Consider the following 17,377-nt stretch of genomic DNA (forward strand, 5'->3'; position numbering starts at 1 on the left):
TGAAAATGAAACAGCCACTGTTTGAGGCTTGGCGATATAAAAAGCCTTTGGAAAGCTTTCATATTAAAAAGAGGAATGTACAATCAACAATGCAATTCAGAAATCAACCACATCCACTACTTTTCCAGTAAATGAAAATTTGGACAGCTAGCTAATTAAAGATTCAACATCATGTCAATGGGCTTAGTAAGGAAATAAAACCAAGCATTTTACTTTGGGACCATATGATGCATAAAGAGACAGTATTACAAAGGAGCTTAGTTACTTTTCACTCATTAAGTACCTGAGTATTAAGCATCAGTCAGTGCTGTACAAGTGCTAGATTTACAGTTGCTGCTCGATGGAAATCCTAAATGGAAATAATTACAAGCCTTCATTAGCCTACATCTTCACTCCTCTGTTGTGTGTGTGTCAAACATTAATTTTGTGATTATACATTCAACCTTACACAACAGGTTAATTCATGGAGATGTGACATCCTGTGACAATATGCCTCCAGGCAACTCTGTCAATATGTCAGCATCATTATTTTGTCCCAACAGCTACCAGTCAGGTCACACCTTTTGGTTATGCTATTAATATCCTCTGCGGTTGTATTTGTTCCGTACTAAAGACGAATTACGATGAGGGAACAAACTTTCAGAGCCACTTTGAGGCAATTGCGCAATGTACTACACAGAAAAGAGATAAGTCTACTGAAAATAGCCTGTGTGCGCACTAATTGTCTAAGTGCTCAAGCTGTTTTTTTCTGTAAGCAGTGTCTCTCACACACACACACACACACACACACACACACACACACACACACACACACACACACACACACACACACACACACACACACACACACACACACACACACACGATGTCTAGGACATTATCACACAGGTAGTCAAGTGGTTTATTGAACGATATGGCTTACAGGCATGTATACAATGAAGCAGCTGTGCAGTGCTCCTCATTGGCAGGTTAACAAAAGACTATCATGAGTTACATATGGTACTAAAACAACCAACCAAACACACACAAGGAGCCGACAAAGAACAGAGGAAGCGGGCTGGCAGATTTAGTGCGTAGCTGATGAGGGAAGGGAACACAGGTGAGCAGGAGAATGAGGAAGTCTGGGGGAATACTCAGAGGACATCTGGCGGACGGCTTGAGAATTGCAGATCTGGAGAGCTGAGAAAACAGGGCTTGGTAGCAGGCTTAGAGTGTGTTCAGGAAGTACGGACTTGATTGATTATCGGTTATAATAACAGTCAGGGTTTTTTGTTCTTTTTAAACATTTTCACATGTTAAAAATTGCTTACAATCCAAAATACACTGTGTTTTTACCATAGACTGTATATAAAATAGTTTTTTTTCATTATCTTTCAGTATCTTCATTCCAAGAGCTTCTAGTCCAACTACACTCCATTAAGACAAGGCGGTTTGAGTTCAACTTTGAAAAACAAAATAATAATAACATATCTTTGTTTAGCTGCATATTTTATCTTTATATATTACAAAAGAAAAGGCCTTCGGGAGGAGGACCCCCTGCACATGTAAAGCTATATCAGATATGGTTACGGTTACAATGCTCATCCTGGACATGCATGATGAGCATACAGTTGAAGTTAGAGCTGATGTAATGTAAATAATTGCTCTTACATTTCATGTAACATGAAAGGAAGAAGTGGCGGGGTGTGACACCAAACACTGCCAAACTGAGAAACACAGTATTATGGAGTTTTATGGAGCTGATAAGCTTAATCAACTTTGTGTTGAACACAACTTAATGTCTCCAGCATTTGGCTGTTGCAGAAAATGAGGCATAAATAGGCCTTTAATTCATTTGGCAATAAACATTCAAATTACACCAACCCATGTCACCTTAGAATTCACAATTAGCCTGCTGTAAAGTGTTCATTCTTAATATAAAAACAACATGTAACTTGTAACTTTCTAAGTGAAATAAGTGGGATTGCAACCTTAAAGTGTGGTAACTGGAGTACAATCTGGAGGCGAGACACTGCAGGGGAATAGGGTAACATTTTTAACTTAAAGATATAATCAGGAAACTCCAGTTGATTGCTTACATTCCGCAAATCTTTGAATACATGTGCAAATGTGGCAATATGGCATATCTTTAAAAAACTAAAATCTAGATGTTGGAGTTTAAATTTGATTTAATTTCTTCAATATATTAAAGACATATTTTGGATGAAGCCCTTTTTCATTTGATAAATCAAAAAATACTATACAGGTCAACAAAATGCATCATAAACCAGACATAAACAACATTTGAAAAAATCCTTCTGTTATAACTTTCTGAATAGAGCTAAAGCCCAGTTCAGACCAAAGATTTGCCTTGCAACGGCTTGCAACTCGCAACTCCTTGCGACGAGACGGTTGAGACGCTCTAAAACTGGATCTTGCGATTTGACATGTTGAATCTTCTGCGACGCCTTGCAACGGCTTGCAACGCGCTGTTCACATCTAAAACCGTCTCGTCGCAAGCAGTTGCAAGGCGAATCTTTGGTCTGAACTGGGCTTAAGAATGATAATGGAAAGTTTAGTTGATGTAAGTGCATAAGTAGTTGAGATTGAGACACAAACAGAATGTTTAGTCAAATAAACACCTAAAAGTTCATTAATTACTTTTTATTCATACTTATATGAAAGAATAAAAATAGACAAAAAGTCAGAAATGTATCAGTACTTGAAAAAAAATATGCTTATTCCTGAAATGTCTCACTTTATATCCTCAGGTAGTACAATGCCATTGCTTGGGGGATATATATCTTTAAGGTAATTGTAAGCAAAGCAAAAATCAAATATTATAAACTAGTCAGTACTGGAGTGTTCATAAAAAAATATAACGTATCATTACTCACACAGACACTGACTCCCGGGTTATGACTTACAAGACATTTGTTTGTCAACTTGCAGCAAGAGGCAACTGTTTCAAGAATACCAATTCAGTTCCATTCACAATGTGTTACTGAACATTACATCTCCTTATAGGAATTGTACCAGTAACATCACCATGCAAACATCATGTAAAGCTGTTTATTTGTTATACCATTTGTTACACCAGCGTTTACTATATCATCTCAGTGAACATTGTCCTTTTAGAATCAGTAATTTTATTTTTTATTTTAGCAGATTGATACTTTGATTTATATATTGGAAAATGACTCTGATGTACCATTGCTGCTTGAGTTTGCAGCACCTGACAAATGGTAGACATCTGAAAGAAAATAATAATAATAATTGAAATCTAATTAATATAATTGTATGTAAAGCTGCTGAATTTTAAAACAACTTACGTCTTCTCCCAAGCAGTCGATTTATCAAGTTGAGTCCACCACTTGTGCTCTATGGTAGAACTGTGTGAAATTAAGTTATTTTAGGAACAGCTTTACCATATTTTCTTTGATATTTAAATGTAATAATTCTGTCAAGTTTTAAGATATAAAATTATTTTGGGATACTGAGAAATAATCACTTACTATTACAGGATAAGAGCCTGTGCTTGATGTGGATAATCTCCTTGCAAGGATAGAACGGACCTGCAGGGATAATGAAATTCATGTTATTTTCAAATCAAAAAAACATTTGTGCTAGTAGTCAACTACAGTGCAATTAGTAAACTATTATGCAAGATTAGCACTTTGAAAACAGTTTGACATTTTACGATTATTCGCTTCTTTTTTTTTACCAAGAATTGCATGAGAAGTTTGATACTCTCATACATGTGCATTAAATACTGTATCTATCCAAAGGCAGCTATCTAGAAAAGTTACTTATTGACATATTGTATATACTGTATATTTGACATATATATTTTTTATACTCTGAAACAGTATACAATTACTTTAACCTGAGAAAAATGTTAAATGCAGGAATACTTTTTACATTGTGGTACTGCTACCTTTATTTAAATAAAGGTTCTGAATACTAACCGTCAGAACGCAATTTTCTCATTGAACTCAGTTAAAGAGCAAATAATAGTTTTTTCCTAACATGTCAACATTTCTTACTTGAGTCAACATACCTTTGAATCAATTAGTGTCCCAAACATTAAAATGAAGAAACCCTGAGGGGGGGAAAAAGAGATGAGATGGCATGGTCTTTATCTTCGGAAGGAAAGAACAAGTTTAATTTCACAACGATATTGTCTTGTACGCACTAAATTAAAACCTTGTATTTAAAAAAAATGCAAATACCTGTAATGAATTGAAGAATGCAAAGGCAATGTGGATTCCTTTATTTGTTGAGGGTATCATGGTTCCGACTCCCAAAGACCAAGTCAGTCCAAATAAAGGAGTCAAAATGGCAATGCACCGTAAAATAACCAACAGCGTATGCTTTTCGTCTGCTTGGGCGCTGGCTCCCACACCTCTTCTCAGTATTTTGAACAGGACCACAATTGTAATTAAAATGTTGATCATAACTATGGACAGGGCAGGTATCACCATGGCCAGCAGGGCCTTTGTCTCTGTCCAGTTCAGCCAACAAGCGTCGTCTTTTCTAATGTATCCGTTTCCTCCTGCTGTTACAGCAACAGTGATGACGGCTATAATCAGAGGGCATCCGTAGCCTAAGCAGAATCCAATGGCCAACATGGCTGACTTTGACATGTTGGAAAAGACCATGACTATCCGGTAAAAGACCAGAAGGCCTGACACGAGCATCCAGAAGAACATAGCAAGGTAGAAAAAGTGCATGAAAAATGTTACAGTGCTGCAGGGCCCTGGGTTTTCAAGTGGGTTCCTAGCAAAAGAGGCACCAACGATGAAACAGATGTCCGCGATCAACAGAGACAGGGCCGTGTTGATGATGGAAACTTGACGCATGTAAGCAGTGCTATTCCTGGTAATGGCTTTCCAAACGTATCCTTCAATAATTAGGCATATGACTAAACATGCCATGGATATCCCAACTCCAACGTAAGTGATTATATCCAATGCCTCTCTCAGTTCTGGAGGGATGTCCGTTGCCATCAGAATTGAGAAGGAGGTGAGATGGTCGCATATGCAGGTCACTGTGTCGTTCATGTCGGGAACAAACGTGCACCCCTCTTCATCCCAGGCACCCAGTTCATCAAAGAGGGTGAAGTTCCAGAAGACGCACTGTGGGTGTGACAGGGAATTGTTAAGCTTGCGATAGCTTAGAGTGACGTTCTGAATCGTATCATTTATTTGGACGAGAACCACAGCAGCATTGATGGCAAAATCACTGGTGGCATTAAAGACGCTGGCATTCCTTGATGGCATGACATTGTTGAAGCTTGACAGGATGGTGGTGATTAAGTAGCTACTGTTGGTGTTTGAAATGTCTATGACGATGCTGGAATTCAGATCTGCCTTGAAGGAGTTGTAAAACGTGGTTCTGTTGAGCAGGATCCGTGTTGTACTGAAGGAGAACTCCCCGATCAAACCTTCAGACAGTGTCTCCAGCGAACCCAGTAGATCTGAGCTTACGTTACGGGTTTTATTTGCATTTAGAAATGCCCAGGACTGTCTCGAATCATCACCGATGATGGCATCAACTGTGCGGAGTACATTCTACAGATGAAGAAGGATATAAATATAAAACACAAGCTCATCAGAAATTCAAAAAGTACATCTGTTTTCATAATGCACAAATCGTTTGCTAAGAGGCCACAGAGGGGAATGTTTAACCTACCTCCATGACAGACTGACTGACATTGGTAGAAATATTTGCAATGGAGGTGAGGATGTCAACGATAGCTGATATGGTTGCAGATGAATTTGCAATCTCTTCTTTGTCTTTCTGGAGAGTTTTGGCTAGATCCTTTGCGAATGTTTCCACTCCGTCTTCAACCAAATCCTGAAAGAATGAAACAATAAACAAATTTCTTTTAGCATTAGATTGAAAACTACTGTACCCATGACAAATGCAGCAATGCTGTTCCCTAGAAACTGTTGTAGACAACAGCCAATAACTTCTAAGCCACAATAGTGCAGGGCAGGATTGAATAATAACCTACGTCCTTTAATATTGTGTATCTGTCATTACTAATTCAAATCCAAATATTCAGAAAACATCGGGGGTTCTGATCTGCCTGTTATAAATGGATGTATCTAAGTTTGCGGGTGATCGGGCCTGTGCAAAGGCATTAATGACAACTATATAAACATAGCATTCTTTCCACTGATGTTCTCGTTTACTGCTACAAGTCATTTATGGTCAGCAGAGGAAGAATTATGTCTAATTGTCGTAACCATTTAGAAAAAAAATGTATATGTTCCTTGTAGGAGGATTAAATATTGATCTAATATATATCGGACTAACAGTAACAATAACAGATGTAGCAACTTAATCTCACCCACCTAATTTCACTAGCCTCATCATGTAAAAGCTGGAAGTCCTGGTTCAAAACTTTCAGAGTTGATAAGCTACGATTATTGAAATTATATAAATAAAACTTAAAATAGGATCAGCGAATCTGAGTATATTGCCCGCCCGTGTCAAAGTCAGAGTGACTTACTGGTGTGCCCAGATAACTTTTCAAATTAACCAACTCCTAATTTTACAGTTTTGGTGACATAGTATACCTGACTTGGTGTCAATGACTCATCTTAGCCTATATGGAATTGTGTATGTTTCAGAGATTTTTAAAAGACATGATTTGATATCCTCAGTAGATCACCTACCTGTGATACGATTAATAATTCCTTAATTCGTGTTATGATACAGGTATCCTCAATAAGTTTCCAATCTCCTGTATCCTGACAGCGCGCAGTCCTGTTCCCCGATTGACCTTCATCGCATCCTATACTTGATATGTTTCCTTTTTTTCCAGTCCCATACTGCTCATCATCACATAGAACATCTTAACAGTTCAATATAATCAATTAGTTTCACACAAAAATAAATAGCAAAAGACAGCATAGGAGCATTCTAGTCACTTTCCAAATGTTGCTCTTACCGCCACGGGAAATGGTCATTACTGTTGTTATTTGATAATCCTTCTCTTGTCCTCTTGCTTTTTTGTTATTATCTTCTGTTACAGGTTTCTCCTGGAAGATATTCGGTGCTGTAGAGATGGGAAGAGAACATGTAAAAAATATACATGAAAAATAAAATGTATATTGAACAAATATAAAGAAAGACGGTTGCTCCATCACTTGTTATGAATACCTACTGGTAAAGACAGATGTGGGTGCTGTACGCGTTGAATCTGATCATGAGGTATTGCTAACAATGTAAATCAATAAACAATTCATACCCAATTCCCTTTTACATTATTTGGCTACACACATATTTCACATGACCTAAATTAAACCAGAAACTGCACAGTTAAACAAAAGACTATATCAATGTCCACTGGAGAAAAACAGGAGAAAAGTCACTTACAGAACTCTATAACCATCACTATTCACAAAACGTTTCACTCTGTTGTAGGGGTGTGTTGATACAATATACAGGTGAAACTCGAAAAATTAGAATATCGTGCAAAAGTTCATTTATTTCAGTAATTCAACTTTAAATGTGAAAATAATATATTATACAGACTCATTACATGCAAAGTGAGATATGTGAAGCCTTTATTTGTTATAATTGTGATTATTATGGCTTACAGTTTATAAAAACCCCAAATTCAAAATCTCAGAAAATTAGAATATTACATAAAATCAATAAAAAAAGGTTTTTAAATACAGAAATGTCGGCCCTCTAGAAAGTGTAATCATGCATATGTACTAAGTACTTGGTTTGGGCACCTTTTGCATGAATTCTTGCCTCAATGCGGCGTGGCATGGATGCTATCAGCCTGTGGCACTGCTGAGGTGTTATGGAAGCCCAGGTTGCTTTGATAGAGGCCTTCAGCTCATCTGTAGTAACTTGGGTCTGGTGTGTCTCATCTGCCTCTTGACAATAGCCAGAGTTCAGGTCAAGAGAGTTGTCTGGCCAATCCAGCCCAGTAATACCATGGTCAGCTAACCAGTTACCAGTGGTTTCTGGCACCGTGGACAGGTGCCAAGTCTTGCTGGAAAAGGAAATTGTCACCTCCATAAAGCTTGTCAACAGACGGAAGCATGAAGTGCTCTAAAATCTTCTGGTAGATGGCTGTGGTGACTTTGGACTTGATAACACAGTGGACCAACACCAGCAGATGACATGATACCTCAAATCATCACTGATCCTAATGAAATGTTGCGTTTCATTTGGAAATCAAGGTCCCACAGTCTAGAGGAAGAGTGGAGAGGCAAAACATCCAAGTTTCAACAGTCAGTGATGATTTTGATAGCATCCATGCCACGCTGCATTGAGGCAGGAATTCATGCAAAAGGGGCCCAAACCAAGTACTGAGTACATTTGTATGATTATAGTTTATAGAGGGCCGATTTCTGTATTTAAAATCCCTTTTTTATTGATTTCATGTAATATTAAAATTTTCAGAGATTTTGAATTTGGGGTTCTCATAAACTGTAAACCATAATCATCTAAATTATAACAAATTAAGGCTTGAAATATCTCACTTGGCATGTAATGAGTCTATATAATATATTAGTTTCAACTTTTAAGTTCAAATACAGAAATAAATGAACTTTTGCACGATATTCTAATTTTTCGAGTTTCACCTGTATGTGATGGCCTTGAGGACATGAGGTGGACGAGTTGTAATTATTGATCATCAAACTTTTAACCTTAGCTTGAATTCAGAGTTTACACTGTGAATGTAAGTTGTGTGAGCCCAGAGGTAAACCAGGTATATTTTCCAAACCGTTGAAATAGTTGTATATCGAAAAGCTATGCAATTTGTCTAGATTTCAGAGGGCCAGTGACAATCTTCAGAAACACTCACTCTCTCACACACACACACACACACACAAACACACACACACACACGCACACACACACACACACACACACACACACACACACACACACACACACACACACACACGGAGGGAGAGACAGACAGACAGACAGACAGACAGACAGACAGACAGACAGACAGACAGAGATAGAGAGACAGACAGAAAGAGAGAGACAGAGTGAGAGATACACACACAGAGACATACAGACAGACAGAGAGACAGACAGAGAGAAAGAGAGAGAGAGACAGACAGACAGACACATAGAGAGAGACACAGAGAGAGACAGACAGACAGACAGACAGACAGACAGACAGACAGACAGACAGACAGACAGACAGACGGAGAGAGAGGGAGAGAGAAGTTTTGTCCTCGTCTTCTTTGAAGACAAAGAAGACGAGGACAAAAAGGTTTTCAAGAAGGTACGGTGGCCCTTAAGGATGCATGAGTCGAACAAGGACATTTTTAAAACGGGAAAAGCAAAGGAGTGGCGTTCAGGAATTAACTGAAGAGATAGCACAGAGAGACCAGAGAACAGTCAGTCAATATATCAATCAATCAATTGATTGTCACGTATCTTATATGTTGTTTTGTATTGTATCTTGTACAGCACTTTGGTCAGCTGATGTTGTTTTTAAACAAATGTATAAAAATACATTTGACTTTGACTTTCATTCATTTTTAAGTTTCATTATGTGTTTCTTTATATTTTTTAAATTTGTTTTGAACTTTGGCCCCTAGACTCAGAAATGTGACACTGACTCATTCACACACACACACACACACACGCACACACACACACCTCAACAACTTCATACACATACAAACGTCATGTGTGCAAAAACCTAGAACACACACGCACACACACACACACACACACACAAAACTAGAACACAAACTAAACAAGGCAAAGGTGAGTCTCCTTTTCTCTCTAATAACAACTGGCGCACACACACACACACACACACACACACACACACACACACACACACACACACACACACACACACACACACACACACACACACACACACACACACACACACACACACACACACACACACACACTCATAATCATGGACGTCGATTTGGCTAAACAAGTGGGGGGGACAAACAGGCATTCTGGAGTGCATTTTCAAAAGTGGGGGGGACAATGAGGAAACATCTTTTTTTTCTCTTTAGTGCAGGTAATGAACGGTTCTGAAAGACGGCATACCCGCTCACTAATGAATAAAATGTATACAAAACACTGATGTCTGACACATTTGATGAAAAAAGCATTTTCAAAAAGCAGCGGACATATGAGCCACTAGCTGCTCCCCGTAGCCCAACCAAACATGACGTAAACAAAAGGAGCTTGGGAAGGTAGTTCCGACTGAGCAATCTGATTGGTCGAAGGCATTTTGACCGTGCTCAAATCGAGCCGAAGCACGGCTGGACTGTCGCACAACAATATTACTCCGCCTCGGTCTCCATGGCAACCTAGCTAGTAGCATAGCCATGATCAGCTTCAATTACTTCTTGATAAACAACATCGTCAGTATCCATGTGCCGCGACACAAGCTGCTGTTAGTGTCCGCTACATTTACAGTCATTAGTGGGCATAGAGGATGGTAATCCCTACAGTTTACACTTCACAACGGGACACTTAAAGCCACTCGCCGTTGTCTCCAGTGACGTGCGGTGAGGTCAGTGAGTGGGTAGGCACTGAGTTCTGAAAGCCAGATTTATCTAAACCTATATATTGTTAAATCAAAAACAATAAACAACAAACAGGCACGCACGGCCGATTTCAAATAAGTTCCTCCCTTTCTTACTCACTCACTCACTCACACACACACACACACACACACACACACACACACACACACACACACACACACACACACACACACACACACACACACACACACACACACACACACACACACAGAGACGGGACGTATATGAAATGTCACGACGGTGACTTCAGGTTTGCCCGTAGCCTACTGTAGTTTGGTCTAAATGATTACACATCGCATCCATCGACTTAACGGACCCGTCCCTCACACCGAGGGCCGAAAAAACGTAAGGCAACAAGTCAAACCTTCGCCGATTCAAACTACCGGTACTACTTCTATTCAACTTAAAAATAAAAGACAGCATTCATCATTATGTAGGACTACAGCATAACTGATGGCAACTCCACTCCATAAACTTTATCTTAATAGATAAAGTACCAGTAGTGTATGCCCCATGGACCTGTCCAGCATCAGAATGTAACCATTTATCCACATTGCAGAGCTTAGGTTTGTCCGTCAGTAACAATGAAAACACAACTGCTCAATTGAATATAAAATGCAGAATGGATTGCCCTCGGTATCAATTCATCCAACTTTATTATTAAATAAACCCCAAAAAAGTTTCTGACTCACCAATCTGACTCCCTGGCTGTAGAAATAAGCAAGATGACAGTAATCCAGTGACAGTCTGACTGACAGCACAGCTAGCTAGCATCCTTCAGTTCATGTAGGCTACCTGTCCGTTTGAAATGCTCGAACATTGTTTGTCCCTGTTGCTGCTGTACACCGTCCAAGGCTGGCGCAGGCCTTTCTCTTGCTATTCATTCTGTTCCTTTTAAAATTATAATCCAATTTGTTAAAATTCCTCCAGTCTGAAATATCTGCGGGCACGGACAGGGCAGCTGCAATGTTGACTTAAAAATCCGCGGGGGTAACGCGACGTGAATGAGCATTGCCAACGTAATGACGTTGGCCTAAGCTGCGTAAATGTCTAGTAATATCTAGATTTTAATTGGTCCATGAATGATATGTAACGTAAAGGCTTATGTGGCATACCATTTACGTAAAAAAGGCACAAAGAATTATGCTTATTTGCGTACATGTTAAATAATACAGAATCAAGTGCGCATGCGCGAAAACTTTTTTTTTCTTGCCGTCCACAATGAATAGGCGCAAAGGCACTGATTCTTTGCCATACACAATGAATGGGAAACAGCAAAGGCACCAAGGGAGTAGGTTTGATTTGGACATTGGTGGGGTCCGTGGGATATGAAAGTGCTTCCTAAAGTTGATAGGTTTTTTTTTGTATTCGCAATGATAATTGAAAAAAAAAATCAATAAATCAGCTTAATTAACATGTTTATAATGCATATCTGAATATCAAAAGAGAATATGCATTCTGTAATGTTATAGGTTAAAGCAACTAATGAAAGAAAATGAGTGCTGACTCAAAGCTGAATCTCATGACTAACATATTAATCATTATTGAACCTCACCTGTGAATTTCCAGCCTCTCTTCCATCTCCTCCAGCCTCTCCTTCTCTAGCCTCTCCTTCATCTTCTACAGCATCTCCTCCTCTCTCTCCTTCTCTATCCTCTCCTCCAGTCTCTCCTTCTCTATCCTCTCCTCCAGTCTCTCCTTCTCTATCCTCTCCTCCTCTATCTCCTCCAGTCTCTCCACTGTCTGTCACCTGACAGAAGTATGTTGATGCATGACATATGAACAGATATATTAGGGTACATACATGGGTAGACAAAATGTTCACACAACTATTATGTTTTATTCCCCCAAAATATATATGTATAAAATAGTGGTGGGCCGTTATCGGCGTTAACGTGCTGCGTTAACGCAAAACTCTTATCGGCGATAAAAAAAATATCGCCGTTAATCTCTTATTCCACCTCCTGTTCGGCTCAGGGGAGATGGTTCCCTCCAGGGCCGATGGCTGTTCGCCGTCAGGGTGAACCCCCTTCCGTGTGTTCTCTGGTCGGGTAATAATAGCCGGGGGCCGTTGTTGACACTTGAGGAGCCTTTATTGCAGGAGCGAAGCTTCTCTCACACACCCGCCGCTCTCTCTCTCCATCACTTGCCCACGACACACACCACCTGGCTGCAGGATCGCTAATGTAACACTCAGCGCCAAACCCCCTTCACAAATCTGTCTATTCAATGTTTACTTATGAATGTATCCATGTACGTAACTCTGACATGTACATAACTTAATTTATTGTTAATAATATGGTCTGTTTATAAATTCGGCATATGATTAAAGCATCTAAACGCCCGTAATCATGTTAAACGTTTACTGTTTTTAAGTTATTAATGCCACTCGCTCCCGCAGATACACAGCAGAGGGAGGTCTTATATTCAGCCATTGCTAAAGGGAGTGCTGTATTATGGAACGGCCGCTGTGGTACGAAATTCCAGTCTCAACAATGTTTCCTACACGAAATTATAACTCTAGCGTCTACAGCCCGTTGTTTTCATGTAGTGTAACTTGTGTAATGTGTTACATTATTCAGCTGTTGCCGTGATGTCGGCTAACGCTGATGCTAATGATAACTAGCTCTCCGTCGCACAATAGACTGTAGGTTGGTGTTGCAGCCAGCTGTTAGGTGAAGCGCTGTCCCACAGGTAAAAGCCATGGACCTATAAAGCCTGTCCAATATTCACTCTAGTCCAGCTTCTTGAAAAGTTTATAAGGACTTTATTATTTATGTAAAAATTATATTTAATGTTTCACTTGAAGCACAAAAGTAATGGCTTTATTTTCTGTTATAGCCTATAGCCTACCCAACAAATTAGTTTTTTCGTTTTTTTTAAGCACAAAAAACAGGGCAATGTTGTGATTTTTAGCCTTATATCTGATTAAATTGTTAGAATATTATTTGTTCGCAATAATTAGACACTCGTTCTGATGACGAAATGAAAGCCACCTGGCTTGAGAAACACGTTCTCAAAGACTTACTTTGAGTCATTATTTAGGAGCACACACATATTATGAATGAATTCAAATGAGCCATTTTAATCTAGATTAATCTAGATTAATTCCAAAATTAATCTAGATTAATCTAGATTAAAAAAATTAATCTATGCCCACCTCTAGTATAAAATCACATGAGCATCTGCAATGTGCTTGTTGTTACTGTAAATGAGAGGGAAACCTTGAAGGAAAATAAAGGTTATTAAATGTAATCAGTAGCGGCCTTAGCTATGTTTCAACCCATTCAATTGAATGGGGCCCCGCCTCCTGGGGGGCCCCCTCCAAAAAAATAATTTTTTTTTTTTTTTTTTTTTAGTTTGTGTGTTTGATATTAACATCATATTATGCAAATGTGAGTTATACAAACAAAGGAATAAAATGTATTGGTCTAGATAATTAATAGCCTAAAAATGTAATCAGTTCATCTGGGAGGAAATCCGAAATTATCTGATCATGTCACGTTCACATTCATGCACAGTGTGTATTGAGTTTATTTAAAAACAATTGGAAATGGGGCTGCCCTCAGTTGCCCATGCACTGTGTATAGTCTATAGCCTATTTCAGCCTTGTCTGTGGAAAAAAAGATACAGTAGCTGGACAACAGAGTTCTTCTGCTTAGTTCCTCACACTGCATTTAAATGCATTCATTGGGGCGCTCGGGTGGCGTAGTGGATAGAGCGCGTACCATATTGGCTCCGGCCTTCGTTGCAGTGGTCGCGGGTTCGAATCCGACCCGTGGACCTTTACTGCAGTACTGACTTTACTGTCATCCCCCCTCTCTCTCTCTGTCTCCCCATTTCAACGCTGTACTATCTAATAAAAAAGCTTGAAAATGCAAAAAAAAAAATCTTAAATGCATTCATTATATTACAGAGAAATATGTCTCGTAAAAGAAAAAGAGCTCCAAGCCCAACCCAGAGGACCCTCCATAATATTTTATTTTATATTAATATTTTTAGCTATTAGTGTCCTTCTTCAATAGCTTCTAATTCATCTGACCCAGTGTCTCCAAATTATTTGTTCACACAAAATTTCTCAGATTTAGCCTCTTAATTTTCCTCTCAAAGTGCACCAGATTCATGCATTTCACTTTAAAAAGGTTAAAAAAATCTCCCGGGGGGGCATACCTATGGGCAGAGATTTGTGTCAGTAGAACTTGAATTTGAATTGATTGACTTGAATATGAATTGATCAACCTGCATTTGAATTATTGATACTTGAATTCGAATGTATACACTTGAATATGAATTATCCATTTGAATTTGAATTAATTATACTTGAATCTGAATTTTCTCTACTTGAATCTGAATCAGTTTATACAAGTTCAAAATTCAAGTAGAAAAAATTCAAGTAGGAAAAATTCAAATTCAAGTAGAAAAAATTCAGATTCAAGTAGAGAAAATTCAGATTCGAGTAGAGATGTGCACATCCGGGTTCTTTGAGGAAGAGCAATCGAGTGCAGATCTCTGATCCTAGGCTACAGCGTCCGGGCGGTGACCGTTATTTAACGTTCAGGAAATATAAAGTCATGAGTTTGTTTAATCATCGTCTGTGTTTTTGACCTCTTGTTTTATAATCTTTTAGAACACTAATCACGTTTCAGTAATTAAAGTTAAGTTATTAATTAAGTTATAATATCGCCAATAGGCTATATCAATGAAAACAGACGGTCAAACAGCGTCCAAATGAGCTAAAATCCTAAATACAATAAACAGTAACATGGCAAACTTATTTTTAGGTAAGCTAATTGATTATTTATTCATTTCTTCACACGTTTACATGTTTAGAGGCGAAGGATTCCTCCGACGCTCTCTGTCCGGCTTATCAGACAGCACTCAGCTGTTTTTTTTTGGAGCATTATGCTTAATTTCCTGCATTCTGGTGAATTTGTATTCACCAAACACCTTTCTTCGGTGCAAATGAACAGTAGACCTAGTGCGAATAGACCGAACTCTGATGTGTGACTTTATTATTGTGCCCTGCTGTGATCGCTCTCGCTGTCATCTCTCCTTGGAGGAGCGGTGCGCAGGTGAACATTGCATCCGGTCTCTCTTTCTCTCTCTCTCTCCCCCCTGCGCTTAGCAGACAGAGGGAACGTATAGTGACTATGTTGAAGTTATCTAGGCTACTGCTTTGTGCCATTAACCTGGATTTTTAATGATAACCTGATGCTCATTAGTGCGCACCCCTCAGCACTCTGACTCTACCGAAGTGCGCATGGGAAGGCGGGGCACAAACGTAATCTTGTCCTGGGCACGGAGAAGAAATGTGACGGGCACCTGTAGCCTATACAGTATATAGCCTATACGCTATGCAGAGCATAAATATGTATACACTAATATATATAGGCCTATATATATATATATATATATATATAGGCCTATATATATATATATATATATAAATATATATATATATATATATATATATATTAGTGTATACATATTTATGCTCTGTCAAGTTGATGTGAGGGAGCAGGAGATGGGAAAGAGGATAGGCTATGAGACTGTTTACAGAGCAATCACGGGAGCACAGGGCAAAGTGTAGGGGGGCGGAGAGGGGGTGCAGGCGGTGGTGAGGGGGGGTGCGGCCGCACCCCTACTTCCAACGTCCCATTTATATTAATCTCTTATTTATTGTAGCCTAAGCGTTTATGAATGACTGCACGTACAGTTGTCAGATCGCGAACAGTTAAAATAAATTAGGCCTAGGCCTATGTGTTCCAAAGGGCATCGTTTTTAGTATTTTTTTTTTAAACTCACAATGCCAGTATTCATAGGCTACTTTGTCTGAAGAACTGGGGCCTGTTTCAGGTGGTTTTGAGGCAACCCAGAGTTTGTTCGCTCTGAGTCAGTGGAAACTAACAGTTTCTGCAGCAACATATGCCGTGGGTCTACTGGATAGGTGATTTGACCTACTCTGAGTTTGTTTTCACTTTACGCTGTAGCTCCGACTGAAGAAAGAGTGGCACTGTCACAACGCGACCCTGTAGGACAGTTAAAGCAAAATCACTCCATAGAAATCTCAATCGGGATGTTTTTATCATTTCCTGATGATTTTACGTTTGCTTGTCCAGCTCAACTGACAGACAGCTGAGTGCTGTCTGATAAGCCGGACAGAGAGCGTCGGAGGAATCCTTCGCCTCTAAACATGTAAACGTGTGAAGAAATTAATAAATAATCAATTAGCTTACCTAAAAATAAGTTTGCCATGTTACTGTTTATTGTATTTAGGATTTTAGCTCATTTGGACACTGTTTGACCGTCTGTTTTCATTAATAGGCCCTATAGCCTATTGGCGATATTATAACTTAATTAATAACTTAACTTTAATTACTGAAACGTGATTAGTGTTCTAAAAGATACTTCAATTATAAAACAAGAGGTCAAAAACACAGACGATGATTAAACAAACTCATTTATGACTTTATATTTCCTGAACGTTAAATAACGGTCACCTCCCGGACGCTGTAGCCTAGGATCAGAGATCTGCACTCGATTGCTCTTCCTCAAAGAACCCGGATGTGCACATCTCTACTCGAATCTGAATTTTCTCTACTTGAATCTGAATTTTTTCTACTTGAATTTGAATTTTTTCTACTTGAATTTTTTCTACTTGAATTTTGAACTTGTATTAACTGATTCAGATTCAAGTAGAGAAAATTCAGATTCAAGTATAATTAATTCAAATTCAAATGGATAATTCATATTCAAGTGTATACATTCGAATTCAAGTATCAATAATTCAAATGCAGGTTGATCAATTCATATTCAAGTCGATC

General features: G+C 38.8%; 1 protein-coding gene across 8 annotated transcripts in view; it reads right to left on the minus strand.

Annotated features, from left to right (window-relative positions):
• Window positions 1-2,493: 2,493 nt before the first annotated feature.
• The window catches only part of LOC307266186 (adhesion G-protein coupled receptor F1-like), a 48,721-nt gene continuing 33,837 nt past the window's right edge, over window positions 2,494-17,377 (minus strand). For 7 of the 8 annotated variants that reach the window (XM_080048144.1, XM_080048146.1, XM_080048145.1 and 4 more), the window contains 8 exons: window positions 6,941-7,048; window positions 6,666-6,844; window positions 5,674-5,838; window positions 4,212-5,552; window positions 4,040-4,081; window positions 3,495-3,554; window positions 3,312-3,371; window positions 2,494-3,232 (listed from right to left, as the gene is read on the minus strand). In XM_080048144.1, coding sequence (XP_079904270.1) covers window positions 3,336-3,371; window positions 3,495-3,554; window positions 4,040-4,081; window positions 4,212-5,552; window positions 5,674-5,838; window positions 6,666-6,844; window positions 6,941-7,048 — 1,931 coding nt within the window. In that variant the 3' untranslated portion in view covers window positions 2,494-3,232; window positions 3,312-3,335. Of the gene's footprint in view, window positions 3,233-3,311; window positions 3,372-3,494; window positions 3,555-4,039; window positions 4,122-4,211; window positions 5,553-5,673; window positions 5,839-6,665; window positions 6,845-6,940; window positions 7,049-17,377 lie in introns of those variants that run through there. The other variant, XR_013845368.1, reaches the window with a different exon arrangement.

Source organism: Ammodytes marinus, assembly GCF_949987685.1.
Source record: "Ammodytes marinus genome assembly, chromosome: 19".
Lineage (NCBI taxonomy): Eukaryota > Metazoa > Chordata > Actinopteri > Uranoscopiformes > Ammodytidae > Ammodytes > Ammodytes marinus.